Source organism: Ictalurus furcatus, chromosome 12 (genome assembly GCF_023375685.1).
Source record: "Ictalurus furcatus strain D&B chromosome 12, Billie_1.0, whole genome shotgun sequence".
NCBI classification, from domain to species: domain Eukaryota; kingdom Metazoa; phylum Chordata; class Actinopteri; order Siluriformes; family Ictaluridae; genus Ictalurus; species Ictalurus furcatus.
Genome location: NC_071266.1, coordinates 17,237,676 through 17,256,237, shown reverse-complemented (window position 1 = coordinate 17,256,237; position 18,562 = coordinate 17,237,676). Strand labels below are relative to the sequence as shown.

The 18,562-nt window shown below is 42.9% G+C and overlaps 1 protein-coding gene across 2 annotated transcripts in view; it reads right to left on the bottom strand.

Annotated features, from left to right (window-relative positions):
* oprd1a (opioid receptor, delta 1a) overlaps positions 1-18,308 on the bottom strand; it is a 32,055-nt gene extending 13,747 nt beyond the window's left edge. The window contains exon 1 of one of the 2 annotated variants that reach the window (XM_053638479.1): positions 18,027-18,308. In XM_053638479.1, coding sequence (XP_053494454.1) covers positions 18,027-18,268 — 242 coding nt within the window. In that variant the 5' untranslated portion in view covers positions 18,269-18,308. The remainder of the gene's footprint in view (positions 1-18,026) is intronic. The other variant, XM_053638480.1, reaches the window with a different exon arrangement.
* Between the last annotated feature and the right edge of the window lie 254 nt (positions 18,309-18,562).

Below are 18,562 nucleotides of genomic sequence, written 5' to 3'. Positions count from 1 at the left end.
CTTAAATAGTACGACAGTAATTGTACACAGGTTTGTGATGAGTAAGACGATGAACATGAACCTGATAGTCTCTGTGGTGGTTGGGTGTTGTAGTCCTTGGTGGCCATATTTGTAGGCCACGTGGTGTTCTGAGGAGTGAAGTTTAACACTCAGTTGTGGGCAGTGGTAGCTCAGTGGTTAAGACATTGGGCTACTGCTCAGATGGTCATGAGTTCCAAGCTGCCACTGTTGTGCCCTTGAACAAGGCCCTTAACCCTCAACTGCTCAGATGTATAAATTAAATAAAAATACATTGCTCTGGATAAGGGTGTCTGCCAAATGCCGTAAATGCAATCTGGTGTTGACTTGACACTATCAAAGTGGCTGGTAAATGTATTTGAAGTTAAGTTTTACTATTCCTAATGTGAGCTGACTGGGTTTTTAAAAAAATAAATATGGTTCATAGAATTACATCTAGTGGGAATACAAATAAAACATCATATATCTGACAAAAAGTTAATCCAACACGACTATTCTTTTTGTACTGCAAATATTATTAGTCATATTATTCACTTGCTGCATGCAATGAAAAATACATCATATACAGAGGCTGACAAATTAAAAGCCAAGATGAAGGTCTTGGGCTTTCATGAGCTGCCAGAACAGCTTCGGTATGTCTTGGCCCAGATTATACGTCTCTTGAACTGTACTCAAGGAATGAACACTGTTCTTCCTAAGAACATTCGATCCATTGGTGTTTGCACTACCTAATGTGTCCATCCAAAATCTCCTACAGGTTTTCAAATGGGCTGAGATCTGATGAATGTGATTTCCATTATTTACATAATCATTAAGTTCAATTCCCACCTCCACCCTGTGTGTGCAGAGTTTGTTTATATTCCCCGTGCTTCAGGGATTTCCTCCAAGTACTCCGGTTTCCTCTCCCCAGTCCAAAGACATGCATTGTAGGCTCATTGGCATCTCTAAATTGTCCGTAGTGTATGAATGGGTGTGTGAGTGTGTGTGTGTGACGGGTTGGCAACCCGTCCAGGGTGACCCCGCTTTGTGACCCAAGTCCCCTGGGATAGGCTGCATGCTCCCACAGGACCCTGTGTAGGATATGCGGTATAAAAAATGGTTGGATGCATGGAGATACTCATTAAACCATTAAGTGGGCTCTAATGCCCTGTGAATGGGGGCAGGGTCATCCAATCAGGATAGAAATGGTCAATCATAGGAAACAGATCTTTCAGAATAACTTGACTGATTTGCAGTGACTGCTGATTTTTAGTGACCCTTTCCTAAGGGGAGTAGTGGATCTAAACCATGCCAGTTTCCCTTTAATTTGTAACCTGTCCATAGCTGTATAATCTATTATGTTATTTTCATTGTGATTCATTTTCTTTTAAAAGAAAGTATTGAGAAATGCCCAGCAAACTAATTTGTAACACAACAAATCGTCCTCCTATAACAACCCCCACTTCGGTGCTACAGTCAATATGCCATTTTATTTTCTAATTTCCTTTAAGTTATTCAACAGCACAATCCCCATTTCTCTTAGGGGACAGAACATGCATATTAACTGAAAACACTATGTTGTATGGATACTTAAAATGAACCATGTTTAGTTCACTTAGGAACAATTATAGTCAGCTCAAGAATTATTGGCACTCTTGGTAAAGCTTAGGTTATTTAAAAAATGTATGTCATTAATTACCTTAATCTCACAGGGAATACTATAAGATAAAAATGTAATCATTCATTGAAGTAAATTTACTGTAAAGAAATAAAAACCCATATCAAAAAATATTTTTAACAAACCATATGTGTCAAATTTGTGTGTCAGCATTTTGTTTTTTTGTGCAACCTACATTTCTCAACATAACAGCACTGAGTCTTCTACTGTAATGCTTAATGAGATACTATAATGCTTCAGAGGGAAACAGAGCAAGGAATCTGAGATCACTTGTCAATAAAGAATCTCCCCAGAGCCTGGAGCTCAGCCTATTGTTGACTCTCTCCTTCAGCCCACAGGTTTTCGATCCGATTTATGTTATGCAACTGGGATGGCTATGTCAAAACAACTGTGGCCATGAATCCCAATAAGGCTCACAAAGTCTTTGGAGGAAAAAAAGGCTCCACATCATCACTGATCCTAAAACATGCTTTGGAATAAAAACAGCCCCACATCATTTCAGATCCTTAACCTATTTTCAATATGCAGTTCTATTTTCAGTTACATCTATGTAGTGTGGGGGAATCATACATTGGCATCTTCTTCCCGACAGATTCATTAGAGCTCTAGTTGTTTTAATCATCTTAATTATTGCCCTAAAAGAGGATATGTGCATTTTCAGGCATGTAGTTATATTTTTAAATATTACATTTTGTTCATAAGAACTTTTAGGGGTGCCAATATGTAGGACACACCTGCACACCTACTGTCCTCATTCATGCACTTATCTAATCAGCAAATCCTGTGGCAGCAATGTGATGCATAAAATCATGCAGATACTGGCCAGCAGCTTCAGGTAAAGTTCACATCAAACATCAGAATGAGGAAAAAATGTGATCTCAGTGACTTTGACCGTGACATGATTGTTGGTGCCAGATGGGCTGGGTTGAGTATTTCTATAACTGCTGATCTCCTGGGATTTTCACACACAACAATCTCCAGATTTTATTCAGAATAAAGAAAAAACCTCCAATGAGCATCAGTTCAGCTGACATAAACACCTTGTTGATGATAGAGGTGAACAGAGAATGGCCAGATGGGTTCGAGCTGACAGAAAGGCTACAGTAACTCAGATTACCATTCTGTACATTTGTGGTGAGCAGAAAAGCATCTCAGAATGTCAAACCTTGAGGCAGATGGGCTACAAAAGATGGTAGGGTCAGAGATGGTACACAGATAGTAGGATCGGAATTTGGCTCCAAGAGCATGAATCCATGGACCCAACCTGCCTTGTGTCAACAGTCCAGGCTGGTGTAATGATATGGGGAATGTTTTCTTATTTAGATTTCTCTCATATTTCAAAATGAGATTACCCACAGACATTTTCCCTTTAAACTTCTGTAAATTTCTTTATCAAGGGAACCAAAAATTTAGTAGCTGACTATATATATATCCTTATCCTTTCCTTTTTTTTTTTCATTATCTCAACTGAGCGAGTTGGAACACATATACATTCAGTTCACTCTGACACATTTTGTCTTCACAAAGAAATAGGTTTTTTTTTTTTTTTGTCAAACATAAAATGATGGATCGATAGAACAATTGGTGAGGAACAGGCTCAGATTCAGCTCAGTAATCAGACTGAGGGCTCTTCATTTTCAAAAACTGCAGGGTCATAGAAAAGCTCCTCTTCTGACAGACCTCAAACAGGTTTTATTTAGTCAGCTGAAGGGTGTGAAGTCTGTAAGAGAAGCCTTGTGTCATGGAATATAAGTTTTCAATGTTTTTTTCTGAAACAGAATGTTGCGGTCAGTTTAAGAGTTTTGTAAACTTGTGTTTTTTCATGGAAAAGTACACAAAAAAACATTTAAGCAACATCGCATAAGCTAGAGTTCAGTTATACTGAATATTGGCATAGATGTGATTCAGCCATAGCTAATGACAGCTGTGCAGATATTCAGTATAACTGTATGACTGTGAATCAGAGAATAATAACGTTGTTCCCCTTGCTGCTCCCAGCAAATAAATACACACTTTTATTGCTTCATCATTTTATGTTATCCAGGTGTTATCCTATGTAAATCCACCAGAGCTGACAACATTTATGGTTTAACCATAACATTTATGATTTTTGACCCCTTGAAAGCTTCTTGTTATACATCTTATCTGATAAAGAGAATGAGGAACAGAAAATGACATCTAATTGGGTATGAAATCTGACAGAAATTATTAAAGAGCTAACCTAATTCAACAAGACTATTCTACTTGTACTGTAAAGATTAGATTTTATCATTAGTCCATTTATTTTATAGTTAATGGTATTTTATATAGGAGAAGCCTATTCATTGATGGGGAAAGGACATAGGACGTGAAAGGCGTACATTTGCTTCTGGTAGATGTTAGATGTTTACTTAATGTCAAATTTTATAACAACATGGCTCTCACTATAAATCTATTCAGAGAATTTTGACCTGTCAGTTCATGAGCTTCGTTCTTGTTTTGCCTTATTTGTTTCTTTCTGTTGTTCGTCGCACATCTGAAAAATACAAGCAAATTTGCTAGCTAGATGATGTTACCCCTATATTCTTACGAAAATACTATCAGGTGCTAATAGCATGGCATAAATCTGGAGTGGCACTGGTTTAACATTCATCAGAACCAACATAGTGTTGATTTGTGCAACTCGATGGAATCAGGTGATCAATTTGTCTACCAAACAGTCTGGCTGGATCTGAGTGTAAGAAATTGTTAACTGTTGCTAAAAGGTGCAATGTATTTTTATAGTACATATATTAAGGTTTTTGTGGTAAAATAATTTTTTCTCTCTCTTTCTGTATGCTAACATTTTGGCACTTCTGATGCATGTACATACAGAAGTAGATCCCATTAGCTTGAGGTTGCAGAGGGACTACTGTTAAATAAGTACATTCTTGCACCCAGCTGTCATAATGAAGAACAATTATACAGATTATAATGTACAGTCGCATCTGCAGGACGTAATTGCATATTGAACACAGCATTACACAAGCATTTAGAAAAATGTATATTACATTTGAACCGATGAATGTATAGAAGAATGGACAACATGGGACCATTTATTCTACTGTGCACTTTAGAAGCCTTTTTTGGTCAAAATGGATGCCGTCATCTTGTGAAAATTGGCGCTAGAGCATGTGCAGTAGGTACAGCGGGTCAGACAGTGGGTCCACCTCTCGCTTGCCCATATTGGTGATGGAGACTCTACTTGCTCATGTCAGGAGCACACATGCTGTGAGATACCTGAAGTTGTTACGAAGCGCTGACGGAGACAAGCGCGGGCGAGCGGAGAGATGGCGTGTGACTGAACACAGGACGAGAATCGACTCGGGACAGAGCAGGTAAGCTGTATATCAGGGACGTAGGCAAAAGCGTAGTGAGGGACGAGCGTGAAGTCGAGCACCAGGGAAAACACTTATAATGAAACCAGCTTGGTAATCAAACAGAGATGAGGCTGCTGAGCGGTTACTTCGCAAGCGGCTCGTGCTAGGGAGGCCCTTATATAACCTAAGGTGTGTACAGGTGTTCGTAATTAGAACTCCGGCGAACTCGAGTGCGGGTATGACTGGGAAGTGTAGTCCTCCTCGTAACAGAGCCCCCCGCCAAAGGGCTCACTCCGGGAGCCGAAGTTCTCCGAGGCCTCCCCCCCCTCCGGGGGGCCGGTTTGTCGGGATGAGCCGCGTGGAAGTCCTTACGCAGGCCTGCGTCTAGAATGTCTCGGGCTGGAACCCAGCACTGTTCCTCTGGTCCATACCCCTCCCAGTCTACCAGATACTGAAGTCCCCCTCTCCTCCGTCTGGATTCTAGAATGTCGCGGACGCGGTAGGCTGGGCGGCCTTCTATCTCCAACGGTTCCGGTGGGGAATCCTCCGGCACCGCTGTGGCCAAGGGGCCTGAGATCACCGGTTTGAGAAGTGAGACGTGGAAAGACGGGGCGATGCGACTGTGTCTCGGAAGGTCCAGACGATACGTGACTTCATTAATTTGCCTCAGTATTCGGAAGGGCCCGATATACTTCGGTTGAAGTTTTGTGCCCGTGAGGGGTCCTAGATCTCTTGTGGAGAGCCACACCCGGTCCCCGGGTCGATAATTAGGGTGAGCCCTCCGGCGCCGGTCGGCTTTTCGTTTAGCAATGTGGGATGCCTGCACCAGCTGTTGATGGGCACGTTCCCAGACCTGTTCACTTCGGCGGAACCACTCATCCACTGCTGGCGAGTCCATGTGGGACGCGTTCCAGGGGAATAATGGCGGTTGGTAACCCAAGACACACTGGAACGGGGTGAGCTGGGTGGCGGAATGCCGTAGCGAGTTCTGGGCGTATTCCGCCCATGGAAGGTACTGACTCCAGTCCCCTGGGTTGGCAGAGCAGTAAGTCCGAAGGAACCGTATGACTTCCTGGTTGGCCCATTCTGCCTGTCCGTTGGCCTGGGGGTGGTAACCGGACGTGAGATTAATGGCGACCCCCATCTTCCTCATAAAGCTGGCCCAAACCCGCAATGTGAACTGTGGCCCCCTATCAGTCACAATCTCCTCGGGGATGCCAAAGTAGCGAAAGACGTGTTGAAACAGGAGTTCCGCTGTGGTGAAGGCAGATGGGATGGCTGGTAATGGAATTAAGCGCAGCGACTTCGAGACCACCAGTATCGCGGAGTTCCCCTGCGACTTTGGCAGGTCGGTTATGAAATCGAGGGCCAGATGGGACCACGGACGTTCAGGTATGGGTAAGGGCACCAACTTCCCAGCCGGGAGCGCACGTGGGCCTTTGGACTGAGCGCAAGAGGAACACGAGGATACGATGCGCTGAACCTCTCTGGGCATGTTGGGCCACCAGTACTTCTTGGCCAGCAGTGCGGCGGGCCCCCGGGTGGCCCGTGGCCAAAGTCGTGTGGGCCCAGGTGATGAGTTCAAGACGGTACCGCTTGGGCACGAACTGCTTGTCAGGAGGACAGGCTGCTGGGATTCTTGCGCTGGGAATACGGGCTAAGTTCTGTGCTAGGGGCCACTCCAAGGTGCCCACTATGCAGGAGGGAGGCATAATGTAACTCTCTTGCTCCGTCGGCCGCTCTGGGGCATAAATGCGAGACAGGGCATCGGCCTTTGTATTCTTTGAACCAGGTCGGTAAGACAGGGTGAACTGGAACCTGGAGAAGAATAAGGACCAGCGGGCTTGGCGAGGAGTGAGCCGTTTGGCGGTTCGTAGATATTCCAAATTCTTATGGTCCGTGAAGATAACAAATGGGTGTACTGCCCCCTCCAACCAGTGTCTCCACTCTTCTAGGGCCAGCTTGATGGCCAGAAGTTCACGGTTCCCCACATCATAGTTGCGCTCTGCTGGCGACAACTTCCGGGAAAAAAAGGCCACGGGGTGTAACTCGGGACTCTCGCCAAACCTTTGCGATAGAATTGCTCCCACTCCCACCTCCGACGCGTCGACCTCCACAACAAACGGCCTGGAGGGATCCGGGTGTCTGAGAATGGAAGCTGTGGTGAAGGCCCGCTTAAGTCTCTCCAGGGCCTCCTGGGCAACTGGGGTCCACAGCAGTTGCCTGGGCTTACCTCTCAGGAGTGACGTCAGGGGTTGCGCTACTTTACTGAAGTCTCTAATGAATCTTTGGTAAAAATTTGCAAAGCCAAGGAAACGCTGCAACTCCCTGACGGTTTGCGGAGTGGGCCACTCCACGACCGCCCGAATCTTATGCTGGTCCATGGCAACTCCCCTTGGGCTAATGATATACCCCAGGAAAGAGATTGTGTGCTGGTGGAATTCGCACTTCTCGGCCTTTACGTACAGCTGGTACTGCAGGAGGTGTTGCAGTACGTGCCGGACATGCTGGACATGTTCCTCCAGGGAGGTCGAGTAAATCAGGATGTCGTCAATATAGGCGATGACGTACTTTCCTAGCATGTCCCTCAGAGCGTCATTGATCAAGTTCTGGAACACGGAGGGGGCGTTAGCGAGCCCATACGGCATGACCAGGTACTCATAATGTCCAGACGTGGTGCTGAAGGCCGTTTTCCACTCGTCCCCCTCCATAATACGAATTAAGTTATAAGCGCTGCGGAGGTCCAGCTTAGTGAAGAGGGTGGCGGACCGTAACTGTTCCAAGGCTGAGGGGACGAGAGGCAGCGGATATCGGTACTTAACGGTCACTTGGTTGAGGGCCCGATAATCAATGCATGGTTGGAGGCCCCCTCCTTTCTTCTCCACAAAGAAGAACCCGGCAGACGCAGGGGATGTGGACGGTCGGATGTACCCCTGCCGGAGAGCCTCCTGAATGTACTCCTCCATGGCCAATTGCTCCGCTTGGGAGAGCGGGTAAACACGGCCCCGAGGTAGGCTGGCCCCGGGGAGGAGGTCAATGGCACAGTTGTAGGGCCTGTGAGGTGGGAGACAACTGGCCCTCTCCTTGCTGAACACCTCAAGGAGGTCGTGGTACTCGGGGGGAATTTTAACTGAGGCAGGCGACAGGGGACTCTCCACAGTCGTGGTGGCCAAAGGGACCGTGGGGCCCCTCAAACAATTCTGCAAGCAATATGGGGACCATTGGGTGAGTTGCTTGTCAGTCCAGGAGATTTGGGGGTTGTGCAGTTCCAGCCAGGGGAGTCCGAGTATAACAGGGTGTCTGGTGGAGAGGTAAAGGACCAGAGTTTCGTGGTGAAGGGCGCTAACTTGAAGGCAGACAGGGTGTGTGCTGTGAGATATTACGCCTCCCCCTATAGGCGACCCATCAGTGGACTGGAGCTCACGAGGACGGAGGAGGGGACGTATGGGAAGGCCGAGCTCCTGCACCGTCTTCTCATCTATGAAGTTCTCCGCTGCTCCGGAGTCGATGAGTGCTGAAAGAACAAAAGAACGGCCTGAATGTTCTATCACGACAGGTACAGAAAATACGTGAGACCTACAAGACTGGTTAGGACTCACCCGGGCATGACAAGCTGGGTTGTCAGTGCACCCCCCGTTCCCTTGGCGCCTCCTGTGCGGGCATTGGCGGACGGCGTGGGTGTCCTCACCGCAGTAGAAGCACCGGAACTCATTGCGTCTTCTCTCCCTCTCCTCCTCGTGGGACCGTGCCCTTCCGAGCTGCATGGGTTCGCCTGCTGTGCCCGGCTCAGCTGGCAGTAAACCGTGTGATATGGAACGGTTGGTATGGCGCAGACGGTCCAGCCTTATGGTCAGATCCACGAGGTCATCAAAAGTTAGCTGTTCACCCTGACAGGCCAACTCATGCAGTAACTCCAGATCGAGGCCACGGCGGAACGCGGTGTAAGGGCTGGTTCGTTCCAGCCACTTCAGGCAGCGATAGTGCGAAACTCTAGCGCATACTCTCTTGCAGTACGAGAGCCCTGTTTGAGTTGCATGAGCTCATCACCAGTCTCCCAGCCATCAGGAGAATGATCAAAGGTGTGCTGGAACCGGGCAAGGAAGTCATCTAACGAGGGTCTGACACCCCCTCCTCGCTCCCACTCAGCCATGGAGAGTAATTCCATAAAATGGGTCAACTTACGGACCTCAGGCATCTCTGGGTGACTCTCGAAGAACAGCGCACATTGTAACATGAAGCCCTTGCATCGCTCCGGCTCCCCAGCGTAACTCTCTGGTGTGGGCAGAGGCGGGTTGTGCGCCGGCGGCGCAGGAGAATGAACAGCCGGGGCAGGAGTGTGAACAGCCAGCGCTGGAATGTGCACAGCTGGTGTCGGCTGAACATGCGCTGGGGCGGTCGGCGGTGGTGACGCGAGGGCCGGGGGCGTGGCGTTGGTGGATGCGGAAACGCTCAGTCGCGAGACTTCGGCACGCAACGCGGATATCTCATCCCGGTACACCGCTAGCGCGCGGTTTTGTTCCAGAACGAGACGTTCCCAATCCGAGGCGCCTGCTGCCTCCATAGTACGGCAAAGTAATCTGTTACGAAGCGCTGACGGAGACAAGCGCGGGCGAGCGGAGAGATGGCGTGTGACTGAACACAGGACGAGAATCGACTCGGGACAGAGCAGGTAAGCTGTATATCAGGGACGTAGGCAAAAGCGTAGTGAGGGACGAGCGTGAAGTCGAGCACCAGGGAAAACACTTATAATGAAACCAGCTTGGTAATCAAACAGAGATGAGGCTGCTGAGCGGTTACTTCGCAAGCAGCTCATGCTAGGGAGGCCCTTATATAACCTTAGGTGTGTACAGGTGTTCGTAATTAGAACTCCGGCGAACTCCAGCGCGGGTATGACTGGGAAGTGTAGTCCTGCTCCGCCACGTCCCTGGGCGGCACTACACTTTGTGAGCTGCCGCGCCAATTTCGCCGTCTCGTAACAGAAGTACAACTTAAGATGGTACATAAGCTAACTCGAAGTGGTAAGTACAGCCTCATTAATTAATATGAAAAAATGCTAAATTGTAGTGACATAATTTTCACAAGTATACTGATTTTACCAGTCAGAAAATGATTTTAGATCTTTGTGTCATGATTGACTGCGCTACCATTTGCTAGCTAGCTGACATTATTCATCATTTTAATCAAAGTAAGTATAAGTAGCTAATGTCATTTACCAACTGAAAATATACTGGTAAACGACAGCTTTTTTTACACACAATATAACTTGTATTTTGAGGACAAAATCGCTGCTCTCCATGATTTTCATCTAACTCTGACACACATAAGTTTGGGTTCGTTCACATTCAATAACATGGGACTGGGCGGGGTTAAAAAAAGGCACTACAACTAGAGGGCCTCAGAGACATTTTGGCTTCAGTTTTGAATCCCTGTTACAATGTCCACCCTTACATACAGTTATTGACTTAAAAATCGCAACATATAGACAGTTGCAAATGCATATTTTTTGGGTGGTCAATATAATACACATATGGTAACACTTTAGAATACGGATCCGTCATTAATGATTAAATACACAGGAAGAACTGAATAATGCAATATTAAGTTTCTAGTAACTACTATTAACTAACTAGAAACTCTGATTATCAAATTAGTAAGTAATAGCACACAGATGAATGTGGTAGTTCACTATTAGCTAATCAATAACTATTTCTTTCATGCCTCCCAGAGAACTACTAAGAAACAGATCCGTATTCGAAAGTGTTACCACACATACAGCGCAGATGAATATATACCTCTCAAATTTTTTGTTTTGCACAGTAATTACACTATCATGATGTTTATAACAAGTTTTCTGGTGTACTTCTTTTATATTTAACTGTCCCAGACAAGTTTTCTGGTGTACTTCTTAACTTCTTAACTGTCCCAGATGTCAAAAAGATGCATCCTGCAGTTTTTTTTTTAATCACAGTCATCACTGCTCATGTCAGAAACAGGATTAACCAATCATGCATTTCTCCAGATAGGTATACTGGCATAGGGATATCACAGTGACAGCCAATGAAAATACTGGAGGTCTACTGCAGGAGGAGAAAGAAGAAGGGTAGATATGTTTTTTTTAAAAGGAAGATGTTAATTTCCCGTGATTACTTGTATTATATTTTAATCATTTTCAATGAAACTGTCATAACAGTATTTTATTTCCTATGCTTACTAAAGTTATTAAAATAGCGGCACTGATTGAGAATAGATCAGGCTTTAAGTAATTAAATGACCACACCTACTACTGTGCTCAGTACTCAATCCAAAATGCAAGAGAGCATCACACTTGAAATTTTTTTATTTATCCAGCACATTTTCTTATCCCCCAATTAAATTAATTCCTGGCTACGCCACTGCTTCAAAAGTATTTCAATCATTCTTGTATTTGCTTAGCTGGCTATCCATTTCTGAAACCAGAGAACGGATAAAATTTAATATGTGGCTTTTGTATGCACTGTCTCTATCACATTATACCTTATTCAGTTAATAACTATAAGTTTGAACACTTTTGTCCAAGTCTGCAGATAAAATAATACACAAAAGACCATCCTACACCCACCCCACCACCCCCACGCTAACTGTCATCTCCAATGAATTTGAATCGCAACAGCTTTGGATTATATGGAAGTTGTAAAAGCCAATGAGTTTCAGCGACTTCATTATAAAACTGTACACTTCTATAGCAGACACGCATCTGATGACATGGTTTTATTTTCTATAATATGCAACCAAATTAAATGGACCACTAAGCCAAGTCAATTAGTTGAGTAAATGTCATTTTGGCTTCCATTAAGGAAAGTCTCTGTAGACTCTTGTTTGCCCAAGAAAGAATTATCAAGTGCACAAACTGAACACATTTCCATGCATAGAACATGACTGATCAGTTGTTCTTGTGCCTGACAATATGTATACATGCACAACTACTCCTAACCAAACACATGTAGAAACCCTTTGTGATAAAAATGCATTATTAGTAACTCAAGTATGAGAGAGCGTATAAGATGGCAAATCCATCCACTTTCTGTACCGCTTGTCGAACACAGGGTCGCAGGGAGCCTGGAACCTATCCCAGGGGACTCGGACACAAGGTGGGGGACATCCTGGATAGGGTACCAACCCATTGCAGGGCACAATTGCACACACACTCCCATTCACACACTATGGACAATTCCGAGATTTGCCAGTCAGCCTACAATGCATGTTTTTGGACTGGGGGAGGAAACAGGAGTACCTGGTGGAAACCCCTGAATCACGGGGAGAACAAGCAGACTCCATGCACAGGGGGTGGAGGCAGGAATCGAACCCCCAACCCTGGTGGTGTGAGGCAAACGTGCAAACCACTAATTCTTTTCAGGGAAGTGTCACCAAAATAGCTGAGTTTCCCATTAAGAAATGACACTGAGGTGGTACACAACCTCTGTCCTGAGGTACTGTCAGTTTATTGGGCTGTAACCCTTATTTTTAGCTTTTAAATCCAAGCTGCAGCATTGACTGTAATAGTTACTTTCCCTCATAGTGTATTTTACTTTGTTATACACACTACGTAAAAGTGCACTACTGAAGCCTGTAGCACAAACCTGCTTACAATTTTTTGCCAAATTTTCCCAAATCTTTTTCTTCAGGCTAGGATTATATTGTATGCTTTTCCCACCAACTAGCTGATCCTCCCCAATTGCATAACAGCTACCAATAGGGAAGGGTGTTGATTAACATATGTTTACTCCAACACACAAGGCCAATTTATCTTTTTTAACTGCAGTATTATCAGAAAGCTAAACTCAGCTAAACGAGAGTGCTAACTTCCTTATTCCTGAAATATCAGTGAACCTGACACCTTCTGCTCTCCAGACATGCCTACTCCATCCTGATGCCCTACTTCTGTTTGGAGTTCTCATTAATTGGAAGTTACATGCTGCTGCTAAGGATGGCCCCACATGATACAGCTTGTGAGCTGAGATTGCTGTGAGATTGCTGAGGATGGTACCACTGAAAAACCATAAGATGGCTTTGGACTCCAGTTCATATGAACAGTTATGCTATTATGGCTAGGACTACAATTGCTGCTATAGCTTTAGGACTGCAATTGCCACAAACAGTTTTGCACAGTGGATAAGTTCAACAAAACAGATTTCTTGTAAAAACAGTAATGAATTTTCTTGGTTACACAATTGTACTATTTGACCATGTAGTATTAGCACATTTATAGAAAGGATTTACATATTTATAATCGCACTATCCGTTGTTACCCAGATGAGGATGGGTTCCCTTTTGAGTCTGGTTCCTCTCAAGGTTTTTTCTTCATATCGTCTCAAGGAGTTTTTCCTTGCCACTGTTGCCTCCGATTTGCTCATTAGGGATAAATTCACACATTTAAAATCTATATCTTGAATTTATATATTTCTGTAAAGCTGATTTGGGACAATGTCCATTGTTAAAAGCGCTATACAAATAAAACTGAATTGAATCGAATCTGCAGTATAAGTCATATGAATTAGCTGTTATTATAGAAATGACAACGTATTAGAACAAGCACATTTGAATCACAGCCAACACGACATTCAGTGCCATGCTGTTATAAAAATGATTCAGCACATTCTGGCCAACTGGAATGGAGTGCAATGATACAAACTTCATTAACACTGATTTAATTGGCAGATGTGCTGATCCAAATCAACTTACAGCTGAACTCAGTAGTTAAATGTTATAGGCCTGGTTTAAGGTGCCAACAGTATAAGCTTGCTGGTATGGGATTTGTACTTCTGGTCAGTAGCCCACAGCATTAACTACTGAGCCTTCCCTGTACATACAGCATACTGTAAACTCATAATGTAATTGTAATTCTTAAACTAGACCCAGCTTTGGCTTTTTTTCCCCTTTTTTTTTCAATACCACAGTTCAGGACCATTGTGGAGGCCAAATGGTCTCATGTTGCAGAGCATAGAATGGTGATAACTGTTTGTTTATTTTTAAAATATGTACAGTATACATATATTCTCCTCCTGTTTAATTATGATGCCCCTTAAAAGAGACTCTCCTCCATTAGACATATAGGACAGAATGCTAGAACATGATTGGTGTTCAGTATTATTCTGATGATAATGAGAAGGCAGTCAGTATGAGCTAATGTCATAAGAATACAAATGAATGTCTATACCCAAGCACAGCCATGCATCCCATCATGTAATTTAATTAATTCATTCGTCTTCATGAACTGCTTAAGCCTATCTGGTCATTTATCCTATCCAAAGAACACTGGGTGCAAGACTGGATTAGAACAATGCACACAATCCATCGCAGGCCACCAAGCACACAGACATTCAGACACTTATTCACACCTAGAGGAAATTTAGCACAGTCTGTCCAAATAACAGCACATTTTGGGGAAGGAAACCATAGAACTCAAAAGGAAACCCATGCAAACATGGGGAGGACATGCAAAACTCCACGCAGTAATCCAGGACCCTAGAGCCGTGAGGCGGCAAAGCTATGCTGCCCACAATTTAAGTTACTACAATAATTATTTCACCCTTTCTTGTAGTACACTGGTGTTCCATGGAAATCAACTTATCTGACATTTTCAGTATAAACAAATTTATTATTTTATCACCACAAGTCTATTATAAGATTGGTCAAGACACTGTTGGTTTTTGTGTGTAGAGTATGACTCTGTATATAGCTGCTGGTGAGCAGAGCAATGGGAAAGGGTAGGTTTGTGATTCCCCCTGCTGGGCAAACAATTCACACCTCTCCACAATACTGGTACCAAATATAATAAAACAGACAACACAGCTAAAGGTTTTTATATAGGAACACACTGTATACTACAATATGGCACAATAAATTTACAATATTTAAACCTAGTAGGCTAGGTAAAAAAAATAAATAAGTACTTTTGAAACACTACAAATTCTTAAATCCCTGAGTCTCTACTTTATATGAGCCATTAACCATACACAATTTCTGTGTGAAATGCTAGGGGTGGAGCACGCCAGGGCAGTCCTCGAGAGGTCTGACTGTGCGCATTGTGAACGCCTTACAATCAGGCCGCTCTACTCATGGCTCGCTCTCTTCTTGGCCAAAGGGAGTTGGGTTTCAGAGCCTCGCGGAGCGCTGCCCGATCTCTTGCTCTGTCTTCCAGGTCCAGCTCTCTGACGGATTTTGGAGCTCGCATTGTGATTCCTCCTTCCGTTACGGAAAGCCAAAACACCCTCTCTGACTCCGAGGAGCCAGAAGGGGATAGCATTGCGCCAAAAATGGAGAGCAGCATATAAAGAGCTGATTGAAGTGATCATTAGGGCAGTTTAAATTTGAAATTTTTTTAAAAAGCCGCAGCAAAATCAAGCATTTTTGGCCGCAACGATCAAATATAAATAAATAAATAAATAAAACTCGCGAAATCCTGTACGGACTGATTGTTGTTGTAAATGTGCTTTATGAATAAAAAATTACTTACTTACTTACTTACTTGCTTATGTATTATTTTGCTCATATCTCTTTTATTAAATTAATGATGATATGATATTGTTGCTTGTGCACTGTCAGTACTGAATGCCACTTTATCCTGTAATCCAAAAACCAAAAATAAGAATAACAAGCTCAAGCCCAGCAGGATCTTTCACCTAGGAGGTCCTTCAGTTCCACCAGCTCTATACAGTATGTCTCTCCATTTCTTGCTCACTGGGGATCTCCTAACTCAAACTGGTGCTCACTCAAGGGCACTGAACCCAGCTGCTGGTCAACTCTAAAACTTTGGAAGTCCACTTAACACACAGATGGACTTGTACAAGGAGAATGCAATCACTTCTGATTTCTGAGTGTAATATAAATAGAGGTAAGTTGTAAATTAATTATTAATTAATGATCCTTATATAAATCATTTTGAATGTGTGTAATACAGAAACAATATTTAATATAATGTATCTATTAGAAATGACTAATATTAGACATCAAAACAGCAAAACCAATAACAAAATATTCCCAAGTAGTAGATCTGTTCAATTAAGGGTTGTTATGGTGTGGTTAGTCCTGGTGTATAATCAGACAGTTACTTCATGGTTGACTTTCTCAAAATAATGATTGAAATGCATTCCCATTTACTGTCTAGTCTTTTTTTTTTTTTTTTTTTAAATCTGATCACGTTCCTTACTTTCATCCCTTTTGTGTCGCATTTTCACCCCTTTTTCTCCACACAGAGGATGTTGAGTGCACTGACATGCTATGTAATCCACTACTGTTGTAAACGTTACATTTCTGCCCCTGAGCATGTTCACAATTTTAATTTTTTATATAGTTTTGCTAAACCTAAATAAATAAAACACCTATTCTCTTCTCTGCAGTTCAATTCTATTTTATTCTATTCTAGATAATTTGGCTACACAGCCCTGCACACTGTCATGCTACTTAGACTTTGTATTTTTCTTTCTTTTGCTTTTCCTCACAGCCAGTCTGTCTTTCAGCTTATAATGACATTATTATTATTATTATTATTATTATTATCATTATTGTTGTTTATTATTATTATTGTTATTGTTATTATTATTATTGTCATGATTTATATTATATACTCAGCAAAAAAAGACAAGTCCACTTTTCAGGAGACCGTATTTTAAAGATAATTTTTAAAAATCCAAATAAGCTTTACATATCTTTGCTTGTTCAATGAACCATAAACAATTATTGCACATGCACCTGTGGAACAGTCCTTAAGACACTAACAATTTATAGGCAGTAGGCAATTAAGGCAAATGTTTATCTGTGCAATAATTAATGCAATATTGGTAATGTAAGACGCCTAAGACAGTGCTACAGGGAGACAGGAAGGACAGCTGATCGTCCTTACAGTGGAAAATTACACGTAACCATGTCCCCCAGACGTGATCGAGAACTTGCAAATACATTGGTGGAAGAGTGGAGTGACATCTCACAGCAAGAACTGACTAATCTGATGCAGTCCATGAGGATGAGATGCACTGTAGTACTTAAAGCAGCTGGTGGCCACCAGATACTGACTGTTACTTTAAATATTGACTCCCGCTTTGTTCAGGGACTCATTATTCCATTTCTGTTTGTCAAATATCTTTGGAACCTGTTCAATTTATGTCTCAGTTGTTGATTTTTTTGTTTGTTTGTTTGTTTATACACACACACACACACACACACACACACACACACACACACACACACACCTGTACAAAAAAATGTCCCAAGACAAAAGGACAAAATATTAAGCTTTTAATGTTTTTAACAACGAATCTTTGGTTTGGGGAAAAAGGCTAGAAACAGGGAAATTCACTTATATAATCTTCTTGTACACAAAGGTAAAACCATGATAGTGATTAAAATGTTTGATGTAAAATTCAAACTAACATGTCTGAGTGTAGCCTACAAAAATCCCATACTAAGTTACTCTATCTGTTTGTTTAATTCTTGGTAATTTCCTGTCCAATGATTTGTTGTTAAGACCACTCAAATTGTAATATTTTGCCATTTTGGTCTTGGCCCCCCAATGTTTTATTTATTTATTTATTTATTTTTTACCTAGGAATGAGTGTATGTATGTAGGCTATGCATGTGTGTATGTATGTATGTATGTATGTATGTAGACACTTAAATAATATATATTATTGGTCATATATATATATATATATATATATATATATATATATATATATATATATATATATATATATATATATATATTAAATCTTACATTTTTACCACTAGGTTGTGTATTTTGTAAATACAGGTCATCATACCAGAACATTTTAAACCAAACATCTCTTCGACACTAACATCACTTCAACATGAACTGATGTGTCTGTAACAGTCTAAAAGTTAATGTGCTACAATCTTTAAATGACTGCTCTAATCTACTCTGTGCTTTTGGAATAGTAAACAGAGTCTAAATCAAATTTGAACCAAGCACAGTGATCGTGAATGGGAATCTCATTGCTCTAACTGCTTGGAGCTCTTACCTGACCACCCCATACATCACAAGGATGTTCCCGAGAAGTCCCACGACGCAGATAATGGAGTAGAGAGCCGTAATGGAAACGGCTATTACGATCCCCGCTGTTCCTTTCGAGGGATTTTGTTGATCAGTGTTGTTTTGCCCATCCGGGACAAAGCCAGTCACATCATCCGGGAACGTGACATTGAAGGGAATGACTGAGTAAAGGTCTGGGAATTCAGCTTCAGCAGCAGTGGACAGCTCCATGATGATGTCTCTGGGTCTCTGTCTAATCGCCCCAAGTGTGTGAGACGAGTACCACGCTCAGTCAGAGCTTCAAACTTCTAGCTTTTCATACGAATCTGAATAGCGACAAAACCAAACAAAACTCAACAGCGAGAGAGAGAGAGAGAGAGAGAGAGAGGAAACGGGCTTCTGAGCGAGACTTGCTCTTCTAACACCGCGAGCAGGTTTGTTCATACACCTCCTATTGCAGAGTCTTATACGAGAGAGAGAGAGAGAGAGAGAGAGAGAGAGAGAGAGAGAGAGACGTAAAGCAGA